Source organism: Scatophagus argus, chromosome 24, assembly GCF_020382885.2.
Source record: "Scatophagus argus isolate fScaArg1 chromosome 24, fScaArg1.pri, whole genome shotgun sequence".
Classification (NCBI taxonomy): Eukaryota; Metazoa; Chordata; class Actinopteri; family Scatophagidae; genus Scatophagus; species Scatophagus argus.
In genome coordinates, this window is record NC_058516.1 from 5,317,113 (window position 1) to 5,335,541 (window position 18,429).

The 18,429-nt window shown below is 43.3% G+C and overlaps 2 protein-coding genes across 2 annotated transcripts in view; both read right to left on the reverse strand.

Annotated features, from left to right (window-relative positions):
* Window positions 1-144: 144 nt before the first annotated feature.
* On the reverse strand, window positions 145-9,115 carry LOC124055365 (ribose-phosphate pyrophosphokinase 2). Its single transcript, XM_046382142.1, has 7 exons — window positions 8,810-9,115; window positions 5,709-5,892; window positions 4,145-4,243; window positions 2,695-2,819; window positions 2,368-2,541; window positions 2,074-2,233; window positions 145-1,282 (listed from the first exon to the last, which is right to left on the reverse strand). Exons 1-7 carry the CDS (start codon window positions 8,929-8,931, stop codon window positions 1,190-1,192), a joined length of 957 nt encoding a protein of 318 aa, XP_046238098.1. The 5' UTR covers window positions 8,932-9,115; the 3' UTR covers window positions 145-1,189.
* Window positions 9,116-11,949: 2,834 nt separating this feature from the next.
* Window positions 11,950-18,429, reverse strand: part of LOC124055319 (histone deacetylase 4-like) — a 49,507-nt gene continuing 43,027 nt past the window's right edge. The window contains exons 18-29 of the mRNA XM_046382025.1: window positions 18,314-18,416; window positions 18,180-18,226; window positions 17,881-17,988; window positions 17,262-17,317; window positions 16,864-16,951; window positions 16,628-16,747; window positions 16,151-16,248; window positions 15,781-15,899; window positions 15,451-15,584; window positions 14,761-14,845; window positions 14,446-14,590; window positions 11,950-14,027 (exon numbers count right to left, since the gene is read on the reverse strand). Coding sequence (XP_046237981.1) covers window positions 13,988-14,027; window positions 14,446-14,590; window positions 14,761-14,845; window positions 15,451-15,584; window positions 15,781-15,899; window positions 16,151-16,248; window positions 16,628-16,747; window positions 16,864-16,951; window positions 17,262-17,317; window positions 17,881-17,988; window positions 18,180-18,226; window positions 18,314-18,416 — 1,143 coding nt within the window. The 3' untranslated portion in view covers window positions 11,950-13,987. The remainder of the gene's footprint in view (window positions 14,028-14,445; window positions 14,591-14,760; window positions 14,846-15,450; window positions 15,585-15,780; window positions 15,900-16,150; window positions 16,249-16,627; window positions 16,748-16,863; window positions 16,952-17,261; window positions 17,318-17,880; window positions 17,989-18,179; window positions 18,227-18,313; window positions 18,417-18,429) is intronic.

The following is an 18,429-nucleotide window of genomic DNA, read 5'->3' on the forward strand; positions in this document are numbered from 1 at the left end:
AAACCAACAGCAAAGTCCTCTGTTTGAGAGATGCATTTGAGGATGTGCAGGTAAAAAAAAAAAATCTGTCAAGTCCCCTAACTTTAGGAAATAAAACAGTAAACACATGAAAAGAAACTCAAACACAAGCAGGACAAGCAGGTCTGTAAGTCATTGTCAAAGCTTTATTGTCAAAGAGGTTGAAGTGTTACATATAAAAAAAATACATCATGCTTTTCCACCAACTTTTTTTTTTATTAGTTTTACTATAAATCCACCTACAGGCAAACAATGAAACGTGCCTCACTGGAACTACGGCGACCCCTTACAGCTATGATTACAATTACACCATCCTCATGTCAAATCACGGTTGAATTCTTAACACTATAAAACAAAGCTTTGGGCTCAGTTTCTTTTCGTGACCTCTTGGAACGTGAGCGCAGCACCCGCTACGCCCCCCGTTAGACACCCTGAATCAACGACAGACCTGTCAGACAGTTGGCAAAGCTGAAACTGTATAACATCGAGGGAGAGAAGGTTGACAGTAGCTTACGTTGGGGGATATGACACTGCAGAGGTAAGACACTTCAGCACATTCACGAGGCTCGCTATGAAAACCCCAAAAAACTGAGTGAACGACCTGTGTTCTCCGATTCGGCTGACGTTCGTGTCTGTGGTCACATCCACACATTTCCACTTGTGGTGCAGCTCCCGTCTGTGGCCTGATGATGGCGCTAAGCATACCCTATTACAATCAACGGAGCATTAGGAAAGGATTAGGCTCTGTTATTTTAATACTTGTAGCAGCTCTTAAAGCAAACACTTGAGGGGAAGAAAGGTGCACATTTCACATTTTCACTATTTTTCTTTTTATTACTTTGCGAAGCAGAAAGGGAAAGGGTCAAAATATTTCTTTGCACATGACATGAAGGAATGCAAAAAAAAAAAAAAAAGAGATGCTCATAAATATAAACTTGGTCTTCGGAGAATGAAGTGATATTGTCGCTCTGGTCTCCTGGTGGAAAATGTCAAAGAGGATGTGTGGGAGTGACCTTAAAACAGTCACAAGGTGTTTGGCCAAAAACATCAGGCTCGTTTTTTGAGCTTTTCTGGAGGAAATGTGGCAACAGGTGCCAGGTGAGTGACCTGATGGGGCAGGGTGGGGAGGTGGGGGGGAGAGAGGCGGCCCAGGGTCGCCCCCTCTCCCTCTTTACAAGGGTACGTGGCTAAAGAGGTAGGACACTGACTCGCCGTTGTGGGTTCTCCTGATCGCCTCGGCCAGGATCATGGAGATGTCGATGACCTGGAGGGAACAACAATTCACACGTGAGAAAACCTGCTTTCTCTGTATTATAACCTGGCTATTATGATTTCACTACGCTGTGAGGTGTCTTCCTTTAAGTTAAGAGTTTGCAGGTGGGAGTTTGTTATGCATGAGCAAGGATGCATCCCATTTAGTTAGAAGAACAGGAAGGCAGTAACAGCAGCTAGCAAGTCCTCCCTCTGAAAAGTCATCGGTCACCTGACCAATCGACACGGCGACATCTGATCACAGCGCGGGCAGAATCGAAGCAACGAGAATGTGAAAGAAACGTGAAGCCAAGTCTGCTTAAATTTTATGAAGCACTGAAAATCAAACGGGGACTTGTAGAGCTGTATATAAAGTACATTTTGGAATATAATACTTCTGGGAGACAAACTACCAAACCATTCACAGCAATTAAACATGTTGTTGAAGTTTAACTTGTGCTTTTCCTTTCACTATTTATGAAGTATTAGAGTTGGACTTTGGCCTGACTGCTATTCAAAGACACTGATGTTGCTGTTGATGTTTTATTCTCTATTATTACTGAGCTGCAGACTCGAATGGAACGAAAAAGTTGTGAAAGTGACGTATTTCTGGAGGGTTAATGTGAATCCAAGTGCTACACATTAACTCTCATGTTAACATCTGAAGTAAAGGCAACCGGAACTGCTAGTCTGGCAAACGTAAGATCAGAGCAGAGAAAAGGAGAGAAAAGCAGACTCACGTGGCCGAGGAGGGCAGGAAGTGAACAAAAATCAAACCAAAACTATTTTATGTGTGTTGTTCACCTGTATTTTCGGGCACGCCTTCATCTTCTCCTCCTGTGGGATGGTGTTGGTCACCACCACGGCCTCGAACGGGGCGCTGTTGATGCGAGAGATGGCCGGGCCGGAGAAAATGCCGTGCGTGAGGATGGCGTAGACTTTTACCGCGCCGGCATCAATCAGCCTAAAAGGAGAAATGAAAACTATGAATGCAGAATTTATTATAACTCGCGTGATTCTTCACTTCCTGTTCAGTTTTCATGATGATTTTCTTTAACAGATCAAACATGAGGCACAAGAGATTCAAATGACTCTGACTTGTCGGCAGCGTGGCAGATGGTGCCACAGGTGTCGGCCATGTCGTCCACCAGGATGGCCACGCGGTCCTTGACGTCTCCCACCAGCACCATGCGGTCCACTTCGTTGGCCTTCTTCCTCTCTTTGTGTATGAGGGCAAAGTCCACGTTCAGGCGGTCCGCGATGGACGTCACGCTGAACAGGAGACGGGAAGACAGACCCATTAAACACGTAATAATCCTTTAACTGCTAAATACTGTGAGGCAGGGAACTGAAGCTCGCCTTCAAAAATTGCAAACAAAGACTCATGCACGTCAACGAGCTCTCGCCGAGTCTCCGTCCTCTTACCGTTTTGCACCGCCGGCGTCTGGGGACACGATGATGCAGTTTTTCCACTCGGGGATATTTTCTCTGATCCACTGCAGAACAGCAGGCTCTGCATAAAGGTTGTCTACGGCGATGTCGAAGAATCCCTTCAAAAAAAAGCGAAAACAACAACACAAAGTTACCTTGTTTTCCCCGCACGGACAACAACAGAAGCTAACAGACTAAATTCGGCTGAGAAAACACCGCGATGCACACATGTAACTCAACCCAGACACATTTATAAAATCACAGGACAACATTTTGCTTCCTATAACGAACACTCGGCACTACTGGCTATTGTAAACGCTGATCAATAACTGTGTCTAGCTGCCCGTCTTAACAGCAAACAGCTAACTATGCTGACTCAAATATCACTGCTCGCCGGTCTTTTGTAATCTGGCCTTAAGAGATTTCCACCAGTTTATGGAGATCACATCCAACAATTCTGGTACACACCACTTTGTCTAGCTGCCGTCTCCTGTCCTCAGCTGCCGTCTCCTGTCCTCAGCTGACGTGACGCCAAACCGCAGAGTAAAAGTGAGGAAGTTCTCCACCGAGTTCCTTCGCTACTTCACTAGTCTGCCTCTGCTGTGTTTCACTCATTGTATCGTTTCATATTATGCTCTTTGGAGGAGGACAGTGAACGTGGTGTGAAGAAGGGAGGAGGAGAAGTGGGACCGGTTCAGACAAAACAAGGAGCTCGTACCTTAAAGAGCGCCGACTTCAGCCACATGGAGGTGGTTTGGGTACAAAACATCGTAACGCAGAGCAGACCGCGACTGTTTGGCGACGTTTTACATTTACATAGTTTGTCACTGCCAGGATTTCGCAGTTGCACGCGGGTTGAAATCCACTGTTGTTGATGACAGGTGGTCTCCACGGCTCCTGCCAAAAAGTCCACCACTAACTCCTGTGTTTTGGCAACATTTAACTCTACTCCCGCAAGCAGTTTCGTGATTGTTGGATATCATAAGCACAAAACTGTTAATGTAAACATCAGGGCAGACAGGAAGTCGGTAATACAAGCACTGTGTGTGTGTGTGTGTGTGTGTGTGTGTGTGTGTGTGTGTGTGTGTGTGTGTGTGTGTACAAAGAGAAGAGGTGCAGGCACAGTACACACTTCTGTGGGGCTCTGGTGCTCATAGTTCAGTATTTACAGAATTTGTTTGACCACCTGCGTCCTCAACACGGGGACTTGTAGCTCCCACTGGACATTAAGACAGGCCGAACAGAAGTCCTGCTTAGGTGTCAGGGGCCCGAATGAAGCAGGACACTGAAGAGCCTCCATGACAACACTGGAGAGACGGCTACACACTAGATTCTCATAACAGATGCCAAAACCACACAAGTCATTCACACAACCTCAGCCCAGTTTCTGAGGCACAACCACAAACATGCTGGGAGCCTCTGCTGTAAAAGCCTGCCAACTCACCTGGATCTGTGAGGCGTGGAGGTCCATTGTGATGATGTGGTCAGCGCCAGCCACGGACAGCATGTTCGCCACCAGCTTGGCTGATATGGGTGCCCGACTCTGGGAAAAACATCGAGACACAGTCACTTAAAGTGAGAAAGGTTTTCATTTTTCTTTTATTTTTATTCCATTGTCAAAACCATGTTGTGTGAGCTTGTAGTTCAACCGCCAGTCACTGCCAGTATTTGACATTTAAAGAGGACGTTCTGTCAGGACTTTACCTGTGACCTTTCCATTAGTGTTGGCCACTGTAAAAATCTCAACCCTGCACAGGCCTGTTCACTCAAAAGTCAACTTTGTGCAGATGTACACGTCAGGCAGCCGGCTTCAGGGCTTGTTGACAAAACACTCGACTACCTGGAGATGATGACTGAGCTGTGCGAGAGCTCAGAGGAAATGCGGAGCTTGGACTGAAACGTAAAGACCCGAATGTAGTGTTGTGCTCAGAGTGTTGTCAAACAGAGCGCGTTTAAGACAGCTTAAATCTGCATTGCGTTTCCAAACAAACACAAAGCCGGGAGAAATTTTTAAAAAGTTAATTCTCGATCTGAAAAACTTTCCTTTAACCCTCGAGTCAGCATGTGTTTGCAGAGCTTTGACTCTCACCTGTTACACCCTCACATGTCGAATAAGGGGTGCTTATGTGCAGAGCGAGTGAAAGAAAACACGAGCGAGAATCACTCAAACTCTCCAGGTATTACACTAGCAGAAACCGCAGCTCCTGCGTTGCTTCATATGGAGCCAATTTGCTGTTGCAGCTGCATACACAACTGAGGCAACACAAGATAATGATTCACAGGGTAAGCAGGTTTCTCACCTTGCTGGAGTGTCTGATGTGTTTAGTTCAGATTTTTCTGAGAGCAGCAAATGTCTCAGATTACTTGGAGTCACACTCTCACTAACACAACGCAGCAAAGTTAGTTAACAAGTCAACCTGCAGTGCGATAGGAAGGGAGTTACGACAAACTCTAATGCAGTTATAAGCAGATAAGGACAATTTTAGGTTTTATTAATGTACAGTATTTACTGATTAGAACTTCTCCTATGACAACGAGGGTTGGCTGGTGTAAAAATTTCAAACTTTAATGTTTAGCCAAACATGGGATCGCATTACTGGATTTTCAATAAGCCATTGAGAAAGAACACAGTGGCACCGCAATCCATCATGACAACTGCGACTCGTCATGTTTTTTATTTCTCCAAAAAAAAAAAAAAACATTCAGCTAAACCTTTCTTCTTCTAAAGTTTAATATCAATATAATCAATGAAATAAGATGGCAGTAGCTGCATTTCAAGAGTGCATGGGGAACTGTAAAGCCAGTCAGTTTTCTGCATCAGTTACAGTATATGTGAAACATATTACCACAACTGAGAGTAAAAAAGTGATTTAGTCTTAGCTGTATTTGTGTTACAGCTTCCTCATGAAGAGATGTAGAGAAATGTAATAACGTGAAACACGAGCAGATAGTTAAACTACTGAATATGACGACAGGATCTGTGGGTGACCATGTGTGTGTTTCACTACCTTGTCCTTCTTGTCCTGCCGGGCGTAGGGGAAGCAGGGGATGACGGCGGTGACGCGGGATGACGAGGCAATCTTGCAGGCATTGATCATGATTAGCAGCTCCATTAGGTTGTCGTTAATCTCGCCGCAGCCGCTCTGCACAATGTACACATCCTCTCCGCGCACGCTTTCCCCGATTTCCACGCTGTTCGGACGACAAAAAGAGGGAATCACGTCAAGATTTCAGGCGGACGTGACGGGTTCATGACGCTCTGAGCATCTCGAGGCAGCAGTATTGATATTTTGCAACAGTCTTTTACATATTTTAATGATGCTCAAGCTTCAATGAGACATTTATGAGCAGTGAACATTCACCCACTCAGCCCTGACTCAGACAAAACCTGTATCAAAGTTACGTATGACACAACTGCTGTGAACGTCAAGAAACAAGTTTGGGCCGAGATCCTTGCTTGCTCATCTGAGGGCGTTTTGGAGAGGGGAAAAACTGGATTTAAAAAGTGCAAAGCCAGGTATGCAGACAATACCAACCTGACACACACACTGAAGCCAAAGCAGGCGGCATGTGTGTGTGAAACATTCCTCTGAGGGACAAGACCAGGACCCCCGTGGCCTCTGTCATGTGACCACCGGACACGTGCAGTTACAAAGGGTGAGCATCTGGGCCCGCGTGCTCAATGCTAACTTTGTCTGTGCTCGGAGTGGACACATTTGAGTGAGCTCTTGATGGGCTAAATTACAGGTGAGCCAAAGAAATTGAGTTTGACGGGAAAAAGAACAAAGAAGCCACCACCTTATGACTTCCTCCATTCATAGAAAGACAGAGCTGAGGAGCTACAACTGGAACATACAACCAATATATGCTTATTTTCTTCCATAATGTACTGAATTTATCACTCCACATAAAAGGTTTTTAACTGTCCTCTTTTGTCACAGCCACACAGACATAAATCTGAATCACTGCCCTACAGCAGAGCAATTATGCTCAAACATAAAACAGATCAGTGTTACAAAAATTTTATTTCTTCCTGTGCAAACAAAAAAAACGGTCTTCCTGCCACGTAATTCCCAGAAATGCAGTCCCTCTGCGTTTGTCCTTAACCTCTGCGAGTCACCTGGCAAAACCTGCATCTGAGCTGTGTGAAGAGCTGTTGTTAATGTCCCGTTCTCACCTCCTCACTAGTCTGCGAGGATGAGAAAATAATCTTTGTTTTGCACTCTGTGCCGCCCAAACAGCTGTGTTCCCCAGAGAGAAGCCTCAGCGAGGATAATCAGAGTTTTCCCTGGATTTTAGAGCTGTGGGTGGAAACATCACCCGCAGAGAGGATCTCACAGGGGCTAATGGGGTCAAGACACCTTTACAAGCTCCAACCATGTTTAATGGAAGAAACTGCAGTGTTGGGACCCACTCTTAAGTTCCTGTGCTAAGATTACAAAACAATCTATGCCGTCGGGTGGATGCTGGGTGCTTTTATCCAAAGTGCATTACAATAAAGCGAGTGCACCAGTGAGTGACCCCGGCAGGAATGAAATCCAACTCTGACGATGTTAATGCTGTGCTCACTGAGCCACAGGATCACAAAGTACATTAATGCAGCGCATGCTTCCAATGAAAGAGAATAAAATGCACTTTGGTGAGATGCTTAGAAAGCTGAATGATCATATCCTATAAGTCTCAAATACATTCAGATATAGGATGGAATTAAAGCTGTATCAGACAAATGGTGTGACGATGAGTTCAGGTCAACAGTCAAGCAAATAGGGCAGACAGGAAGCCAAAAGGTCATCCTGCAGAAGAGCTCAAACAAGCTACACGACCTGAGCTTACTCTGTTCAAGGCCAGGCTGCAAAACAGGCAGTGAAGGTGGTAAAACGCCTTTGAGATGCTCATTTTAAACAAGACTAGCTGCTCGGGCTGAACTCAGTGATTTAACTGAAGGTCAGCTTGGCTTTGGAAATGAGCACAAATGAAGTGCATGTGATTTAAGCACTGGTGAGTTAACCAGCTTGCAAAACGGCCAGTAATGAGAGCAGTCTGCTGCATCTCAAACAGCTTTATTCTTATTTAACAGGAGGCGTGATGCGAGTTATTCTCTTAGTTTGGAAACAATATTCCACATCTGATAGTCGATGCTATGGCTGAAGTTCTTAATTTTGCTGCGTCCAAGCCTCTCAAATGCTTGTACCTGCAGTGAGATAGATGGTGTCATCTGTAGTTAGCCAGCTAACGTAAATCTACGTCAAATGACAGTAAGCTAACCAGCATCCATTTTCGGACGCACGAAAAGAAACACACTTACTATGTTTCTTTTGGTCAGAAATCGGACATCAGTACATAAAACCTACAAAAAAAAGTCTGTATTCATGTACAATCACATCCACATGTTTCAGAGCTATAACTTGCTCACAATATAGTAGGGGAGGGTGTGGGAGTGTAACGCCAGAATTAGTATACCTTTGACAACTAGTTCCCACTTCAAAACTAGCAACTTTCTATTTCGGGACTAACATTTTAATAACAACCAATAAATCAAGCAGATGTCCCTCGTCATGTATGAGGTTACTCCACATGGTTTAGACTAGCAGAAATGGCTCAGGGGAGCACTTTTCAACACGCACAAAATTTGGCCCGACACTTTGATCACACGGGAAGCAGACGTAACGTTAGCGTAGTTAGCATGACACGCAGCAAAAAAAAAAGAAAGCAAAGGAAAAAAAAGTAACATTACGTAATTTCACAACTACTCTGCTTCTGCCGGTGTGCTCCATTTTATGGTCTACACAAACCAGCCGGGTATACTTATTAAATACTCAACAACTGTCCGATAAAGGACACACGGGAGTTAGCTGGCTATATGCTTGCTAACCTGGTGTGTTTACATGTGGCTAGCTAGTCACGTGTAGATGTTAGAGCGCTCAATAGTAAACTATTGTTAGCTTCAAGCTAACCTACCCACATGTGATACCGAGGCTGAAGCACCATGAGCAACTATCAGCTATCAGCCGTACCTATGGAAAAAAATACACGCTTCATGCTTTAAGTGGCCAACTGTCATAAGCCAAGACAACAGTAAGAGTCGCATACAAATTAAAACTCCACTCGCCATGTCTCCTGGTTGCTGAATTTCTTCGTTATCACTTTCCCCAGCTCCAGTCCCAGCCGATCAGCCACTTTCTGGGACAGGTCGTGGTGTGAGCTCCCGCTAAAAAGCACGATGTTAGGCATGTCCGAAAACCCCGCTCGCGGCTTGCTCCAGAAAAGAAAAGAAAGAAGAAGAGTGAAAATGCGACGGCGATCCCCACTTAAGGGCTGTGAAAATGGGAAAATCGGCTCGCTAGTGTTGCAGCTTTGGCATTGCACTGGTGCAGCGGTGGGAACAGGGGACAGAGAGGAAATATCAGGTCACTATTTGCACGGTAAAAGGGAAGTGCCCTCCCCTCATTGGACCGTGTAGTAGTCCACACACACGTACGCTCATTACGCTGTTTACTAAACACACACGGGCCTGTTTTGTATTAACCATTGAAAAACCCTCTCCTGCGGTGGGCTTTTAGCCTATATTATTTCCTATATTATTTTACCTGAGTTGCTGGATTTTATTATCTTCTGTGTTTTTTTTTTAATTATTAGTATTACTTATAAGTGTGCTGTATAAAATAAAATGTAGCCAAAATGTAAATTTTGATGTTATAGGGGCATATTAATTAGTTAAAAAGCTCTTAACTAATTATTTATTGAATCTTCTTATTAATAACTCATTATAACATGGTCATTCGTTACAAGACAGTTATATAATAGCTTTAATTTTCAAATTGGCTTACTTATTGATGAAGTAAATCATTTTATGACCTCTTACTCATATGTGACCTTCTACATGTGATGCCTTTATGTTCTCCTACTATTTGTTCCTCTTTTCACATAACATTTGCTTTCAATTATTCTTCCATTCACTGCTAATTATTGTCACATGGGAGAGGAAATAAGAGACAACAGTGCTTGCATGTCAATAAATGTAATTATTTTTTTTAGAAATTTTCAAATCAATCAATCAAATCCAATTAATTCTGTTTTAAGCTTCTTAAATGACATTTTTTTGTCTCTTGTCTTTTATGTTAATAAAATAATCATCTCCAGATTCTGGACACTTTGCTTTACAAAACAAGCTGTTTGACTATTTAAACTATTTAACTATTTTTTTTTTAGCGTAATAATGGGAATTTTTCACCATTTTGTGACCTTTACAGATCGAAGAAGAATTTTTTTATCATCTGATAGCTGCTGCTTTGGACTTGTGACGAAATCCAGCAGGCACACTTGTGATATTGGTTCTTGTAATTGGATTTTCCACTCAGCGAGAAGTCAGCTGAGATTCATGCCTCTTGTATGGCCTGGCTTGTCGTCTTCGTTTCACTGGCGACTGCTCCTTTCTGCAGTCATTGCTGTCATGTGCTGACCAGCTGATTTACTGGTCCTCAAATCCATAAACTGGAAGATTTGTAAAAACGAGGAGGGTTAAGCAGCTGTCCTGTCTTTCAAAACACATTTCAGGAATTCAGCAACAACCTCCACTGCTGATTATTTACAATTGGATTGCACTAACATGGACTTTGAGTGTCCATTTCACAGATAAACATCAAATCTCTAAATGAAAGAAAAGCTTCCTCTGGTTTTCTGTCTCTCTGATAGTCTGACTTTTTAATCACCAGTTAGATAATCTTACATTCTGCTGTCTTGTCAAGGATTACAGAAAGAGATAACTTGAGTGCTGATTGTCTTCTCAATCTCTGACAACAAAGAGTGTATCTGGTGAATTGAGTTTGTCCAGGCGGCTTGTTATGGATGTGAAAATTTCCCTCATCCCTAATCCTGACCTTTGTTTTGATAGTTTCATGCATCAAATCCCGCAAACAACAACAACAACAAAAAACCCCACAAAACCCACAACCACAGATTCTTGTATTTTTCTGAAATATATTTTATAGATGATGTCAGAGATGAAATGTCCAAAGCGTAGGTCCCAAAGAAAGATTTTTCATCAATAGAGACAAACAACAAACAAAAATAACTTTTTTTTATCCATTTACATGTAAACCGAGAATTGCTCTTGAGCCACAGTGGTTATATATATATTTATATATAGAACTGGCCGAGGTGGGTGTGACAATCAAAACGACGATGCCCTTTTTTCCAAACCCATATCCGTCATTTCCCTACCGTAACAGTGCCCGTTCAAAGATCTTTGAAAGAGGAACATTCTTTGGGAGTCTTTTTAAGGTGTGAATGTAGCACAGGTTTGTCAGAGCACGTTTCTCTTTAGCACAGTCCATACATGTAAGTGCTGAATCATGTTAAAATCACTTATTTGGAAATGATATTCATTAAGAACAATATCAAATGCTTCTCTGTGGAGTCATTTGGACAAAGTCTTTTGAATCATTTGCACACCAGAGAGGAAGAAGCCCATCCTGCCTGGTGCTCTTGGGAGTTGCCGCGGGAGGTTTTATGTTTTTTTTAAGTCCTCCAGTGTTCTTCTTCTATTGTGCAAATACATTTTTGTTACACAGACAAGCAGGCATGCTGACTCACAAACCATGCAAAGAGATAAAGTTGGCGCGAGCAGACAGCAAGAATGAAAGAGCAATATTAAAATTTTACAAACAAAAAAAACCAACAGCTTCAAATTCACTTAAAAAAAAAAGCCAAATTAAACGAGTAACAAGTGGAATGTTTTGCTAGACATGAAAAAATATCAACTTAAGCTCGAATTGTTCAAGTTCATAAAATGATATCAACTTAAAAAAAAACATGATAGTCGTTTTTATTCAGGTGTCTGACAAAGCAGGTAACAGATGGGGGGGTGGGGGTTATAATTTGAATGTAATTTGATCTACGACTGGCGTCGGATGAGTTGGAAGTCAGGCAGGAAGAGGGAAGAAGGAGGCACTGATGTCGTCAAACATGATAGCGCAACACATGCTCAGAAAGAGATTTTAAAACCATCAGCTGATGTTTTCCCTCTACAACTGGTTCAAATTCCACTTTTTTCAACATGTGTCCCCTCTGCCCCAGTTAAACTCCTCTAGCTACATAGAACGGCCTCCAAACCTCTTTTTGGATGTGTTGTCACAGTCGACGGGTTAAGTGCACATCGCCCATGTACAAGAGGAAAAAATCAGGCAACAGAGCGATCAAATGTTTTGCTCTGAAGGTCTTCAAAAAGTCAATTGCAGTGCCGTGTAATGATTTCACTCGAGGGCAAAACAGTGCATGACGAGTTAAATATGCTGCTTTTCTTTTTTTTTTTTTTCCTTTAAAGTTCATGGAGTAATATCGTACACCATACTGTTTGTCGCTCACAATATCATAGCTGTCATTAGTTAGAGTACATTTATAAATTTTCCATATACAAATCTCCTATAAACAGTACATGTTATAAATACAGAACTGATGAAAATGCAGAAGGGCTGAGAGAGCCGCAGAAAGAAGAAAGAAAGAAAGAAAGAAAGAAAGTCTTGCTCCTTATTTTTGATAAATACAAGAAAGAAACAAAGTTCTGAACAAGGAGTGACAACAGCACTAAGTGTGTGAATGGCAGCCCTATAACTATCCAGAAAACGGATAAAAACACAGAACAAATTCTATGGATGAAAAAAGTTAGAAAAATAATCTTATACAATAAAAAATAAAAAGTGGACACGCTTACCAAACACGTTTTTCGATATTGTAAATTGACAACTTGATGTGGAAATCATACATGTAGATACAAACAGGCAATACTCGATTACTGCCTCTCAAAATATATTCAATTCAATATACATGACTAATGTTTAGCTCACACTAGCAAACCAAGGTAGCTGCCAACCGGCAAAGCATGGGAGGCCGATCGGCACGCGTACAGAAATGCTCACTTGATTTGTGAAGGATTAAATTAGTAAACATTGAACTGGATATCGGAGGGCCTTTTCTGAAAGGGCCAATACAAGAAGTGTTTGTCGACTAGCCGGCTAAGTGGAGTGAAAGTGAAAGTACTACTGTTATATGCAAACTCATGCTTTGGCTTTTCTCGCTTGGCTTTCTCTTTTGGATAACATTCAAAAATCTTGCAAAAATGTCCGGTCTCTCTGCTCAAATGCATGCTTTATGTGTTTACAAAGCACTGACTTCAGTTAAAGGGAAGCTACATCGAAGGCTAAACCTTTTTGAGAGTTTTCAACCTAATTTCTTTGTTTGAAGTTCTCCATGTTTGCACCGTTTTTCTACTGAAGCTGGCAACTACCTTTACAAAGCGTCATCTTTTTTTCTTTTTCTTTTTTACAGAAAAATAGATCCATCCAAAAGTAAAGTAACTCTTCAAGAGAGGCTGTGAGAGACATAAACGTTGTCTTCGTCACGTTCCAAGTAAACATGCTGAAAGATTGTTTGCTCTATTTTCGTCACTCTCATTCCCCCAAACAGGACTAGAAACTCTCCATCTCACTACCTCGCGCCGATTCCTCAGCGAGAAAAATCTTTTGACTTAAGGCAATCTTTTCCTGAACAATCCTGAAATCCAGCAGACCCCCTCACCAAGGCACTCCTCACACTCGTCAACCTTTTCAACGTCAGGCTGCTCCAGCGAGGCGACGGTCTCGTCATTAAATCTTTGCAAGAGCCTACTCAAACTTCGGCCGACCAAAGTCCACAGTGTACGCACGTTGTAAAACAGTATCTCAGTTGCCGCGATGCCCTTGTTTTTGTCGGGAAAAATAGCTGAAAAAAGAGGAAAACCAAAACAAAACGAAAAAAAAAAAAAAACTCCCGTGCTGTGTTTGACAGCTGGAAGCATCTGCTGTCCCTGGTGTCCATGTGGTCAGAAGGCAGCTGTGTAAAGCACCGTATGTTTCTGCGCCTCTCTATGACGAGACCTGATCTCGCCCCAAACTCCCAACACACTCGCCCGCTGCCTTGGTCACTTGGTTAGCCGCTGTGGGCTAACGTGGGGTTGCGAAGACTGACAGAAAAAAATGAGTGTCTCTTGAGCGAACGTCGCCAAGCAACGCCGATATTTTAATTTTTTTTCCAATTCAGTCCTCTGTCTCCTGATTGGCTCCCTACTCTGAGGATGAGCCCACCCCCTCTCCCTCGTTTTTTTGGCCGAGGGGCCGCCAATCAAGGTGACTGACGTGGTGAGTGGGGTTAGGGGGGACTAAATGAAGGGATCAGTCGAGACTCTTCGCAGCTCAAAGACGTCTTCTCCGGAGAGGTCAATGGTAACAGTGTGACACCCTCGCGTTTCCCTCCGTTACAGTGGCTCTTCCTCCTCCATGGGTTCCTCCTCTGGCCTGGCGGACAAACAGACACATACACAGATATTCAACCTCAGGCTGCCTGCCAAATTTTGCTCCGAAGCACTGCAGCTCTGCTTTACGTGCAGATAACCTCCTGACCGCCATGGACTTGAGACTCATTCAGCCACTGTGTATAGATGTAAATATGTGTATATCGTAAATATTCCTCTCTTTTTGAACTTTCACACATTTTTTGGGGAGGAACCTCTTTTTTCTTTAGAGGAACCTCTAAATGTAGTTGTAGGAACAAATTTCAAGCAACATAAGCGCAGTTTGTAAAATGATTGGTTGATATATTCAAATTTATTCTATTTTCACCTTGTCAGCTTGTGAACCAAGAACAGCGAGGTTAGAAACACATTAGATGGACCGTGTTTGCTGCAGTGTGACAAATCAGTTGGTCAATATTCACCTCTGATCCATGGTGTTGGTGTTCGCCACAGAGAGAGAGGCCATGGCACTGACGGCCTCAGCCTCCTCAGAGTCTCCTCGTTTGGCCTCCAGCAGGGAAAGGCCCAGCCGGGGTGAGTAACGCTGCACCGAGCGCCAGTACTTACCTGGAGAGGACGGGAGGAACAAGACATATCAGACTGTTAGCACCTCAGATTAAAGCAGGTTCGTCCCGGTTGTGTGTAAAACCCCCAAGACGCCAAGTGACAAAAAGTGGCCACAGCCAGTGTTTTCACTCACTGACTGTTTGTATTAGTGCAACTGTGGGCGAACTCACTGTGAGTCTCTAAAACTTTCTCCAGAGAGCGAACAGCGTTGGGGTTGGGCCTCTGCTCGAGGACAGCTTTCGGCAGCGGGTCCAGCTGCACGGGACAAACACACACACACACACACACAGAAAGTGTAAACACGAGTATGAAAGAGGCTGCGTTTCCAACACCATCCACAAAGGGTTGACTTGGAAAAAATGTACCACGTAACATCAGTTCATGCCTGTTTCACTCCAGATGGGTGACGCAGTGACCTAACACCACATTAATGACTGGAACTGATCAAACCGAGAATGTCCTTGGAATTAACGATTCTGATTTATGAAGGCAAAACTTCATGTTTGTGCCAAAAAGGCATTTAAAACCTTCCTCTAACTAATTCAACGATGGCTTTCATGTTTTACAGCTGAAATAATGATACATTTGCATGGCTTTAGTGCAGCTTTGTCTTCAAAATAATATTTCATTTAGCTTTTTCTACTTGTTTTTCCATTATTTTCATTGCCAATGCAGCGGATTAAAACAGGGTTAAAATGAATGAACTCTCTCGTTCCTGAAATGACTTCACATCCACAGGCAGGTTTAAAATAATAATGTGATAATAATGTGAAGCACCTGGCTGACCCGTCCACTTTTTTCTTCACAAGGGACATTAATTAGGATTCAGACCCTGAGTGTAGTCAAAGTGACCTCCTTACCTCCTGGCCTAGCAGAGCAGCCACACAGGCCTCGGAGGCGTCACAGATGGCAGTGAGGTCGTGACCCCCCTCCAGAGCCAGAACCACTCGGCCTCCGGCGAGGGTCATCAGCTGCCTCGTCAGATAGCCAAAGCCTGAGGAAAGGGGCTGAATTAATGTAAATGAACCAACAACACATTTACATTACTGCTACAGCAGTTGGATATAATCGACACTTTAATAATTTGCCAAGCCAAGAAGCAATTTTTGTGAGTGTCCAACCATTTGTATTGTGTGCTCGACCGCTGGAGTGTGAGATAAGAAACATACTTCACATTATCTTGTACTCACACTTGGACGTCAACATGTAGCCGCCCAACGGTGGAGGGTGGCCCTCCACAGCGTCGAAGCCAGAAGAGACCAGCACGATGTCCGGCGCAAACTCGTTGGCTATGGGCATCACCACTGACCTGAGGGTGGAGTATAAATATTATAGAGGATAGCGGCCAAAACTTCAACATGAATGATGGAAATAATCAAACATAAACTCAAAGCGCACCAAGTTTAACTATTCACTTGATGTTTCAAGTCATGTGGAGTGTGAAACTGTTGTAAGTGCAACCAGAACTGGAGCTGTGAAGACAAACTCTGAGGCTCTGTTTTGTCATCTGCAGTGAAGCTGCTTTCTCTTTATGTGATTTGATGATGTTGTATCTGGTACCTGAAGGCAGCCAAGTACTCCACATCTCCCATAGGTGGATCGAGGCCTCCGGTGAAGGCAACATTGACGTTGAACCCGACTCCAGGTCCGCTGCCCACCTGCAGAGGAAAGCACATGAGAGTCACATTCGTATGAACAGGACAAACTTCTCCTGGCTGTTAGATGTTTCATTTGCCTTTGTTTTTCAATACCAGACCATAGTAGCTTTAGTTGGGAATATTTCTGAATGTATTTAAGAAGTAAAAAATTGCTCATGTTTCTTAAATGTGAGGATTTGCTACTTTTCTCTTTTGCATATCATTGCAAACTGAATATTGTTGGATTGTGGACTGTCCAGACAAATGAAGTAGTTTAATGTCATCTTGCTGGGTGATTTTTCACCAGTTCTGAAAAGTGCAAAATGTTTCCCACAATGCACTGGGAATGTTTTGCTCAGGTGACACTTGACACGTGACTGATAAGGTCACATGCACTCACCTCGTCAGGTGCTCCGCTTCCAGGGAAGAAGTTGCCGTCGTCATAGCGATGAATAGACAAGTAAAGGACATTTGGGTCATCGTAGAAAGCTTGTTGGGTCCCGTTGCCATGGTGAACGTCCTGCAGTAAACACATACCGTATCATCACAAACTTTGCCAAGCTGTGTGCCTTTTAACACACACACTATACATAAAACTAAATCCACGACATTCCCACCAAGTCTCATGACACTGACCCAGTCCACGATGAGGATCTTGTTGACACTTAGTCTCTGCTGCAGCAGTTTGGCTGCGATGGCCACAGAGTTGAAGTAGCAGAAACCCCTGAAACAGCAGCAAACAGAGGGAGGGCTGAGTCGTACCACTTGTTATGAAATTCAGCTGTGCCAAAACAGTTTACTGCTCCATTCTCATGTTTTTATAGTACATTTGAAACACGTTGTGAGGAGGATATGAAAAATAAATAAAGCAGTATTGAATCATGGCAGAATAAAGGCACTCAATGCTTTATGTGCAAATAGACTCAATGGTTTATATAATTTCTATTCCAGACGAGTCCGTTCCAGCGCTGGTATTTGTATATGCATGGATTAAGTGTCTCCAACTGTGAGTGCGGTGACGGCTGTGGCCTTACATGGGAGTGCTTTCCTCTGCATGGTGTCCAGGAGGGCGGACTACTGCAAAGCCATTCTGGAGAGAGACACAAGTCTGTTAGCCACCATGGCACTTATCACCACTCAGTGTTTCCTCTGTGTTTACTAAGTAGTGGTGAACCACCGCTAAAAACACAGTAATTTAGAAATGCAGCTTCTGAATGAAGAACAATAAAGCACTTTTAGCACTGTTGGTTAAAGCTACAGCATCACTGTGACATTAAAACTGAGAAAACAATAAAAGGTCAACTGCACAAAAGCAGGCGTTAACTACCCTGAGCAGCAGGACGTAACAGAGGAGCATTTTAGAGCTAACACGCTCACTTCAACATATTCTCTCAGCGATTTTAATTGCTTGTTCAGTAAAAAAAGGTTTTTAAGGAAAGACAGAATGAATAAGTGTGTTAATTATACTAAACGGATAGTATACACGACAGATAAATGGACAGACCAGATCTTAGACAGAAGATTAATTTTTCAAGAAAATCCTGGTGGAATCACTTGAAATGTTTCATTGAAGCCAATCGGCTTCACTGTGTCTTCCTCAGGATCAACGTTATGCAGCCGCTTTCAAAAGCCAGACAAGCGGATCGTGTTTACCTTCAGCTCTCGAGTAGCCACTTTGAAAACGAGCTCCACCACAGAGCCGACAGCGAGACGAGCCGCACTGGAGGAGTGGACCTCGTTCCAAATGGTGTCGCTGTCCACCTAAAAACACACAAAGCACAGCTCTCAGAGCTATATCCTCAACATGGACCACGAGCAGAGAAAGGCTCAGTACAAAAGTTTTATCATGTGTGAATATTATTAGATTATGATCAGATGGATTTCATCATTTCAGACACAACATTTATATCTGAAATGTTTTAATTCGCTCTCTGAGTGTGAACATTACTTACCCCCACTCCTCCACACGGTAGCCTCACAAACATAGGAGTGATTGAACCTGGCGATCAGGAAATAAACATTAAAACATGCCTTGATATTAAGCAGTTGAGTAATTCTAATGCTGCCCATGCGTGTGTGAGCTTACAATCAAGTTTCTGTCGGAGAGGGTTGGTTCCATACAGCAGGACGTGGGCTTCAGAATGAACCGTCTGCAGCTCTTCCAGCGTGGCCTTCCTCCCACGGATACACTACACACACACA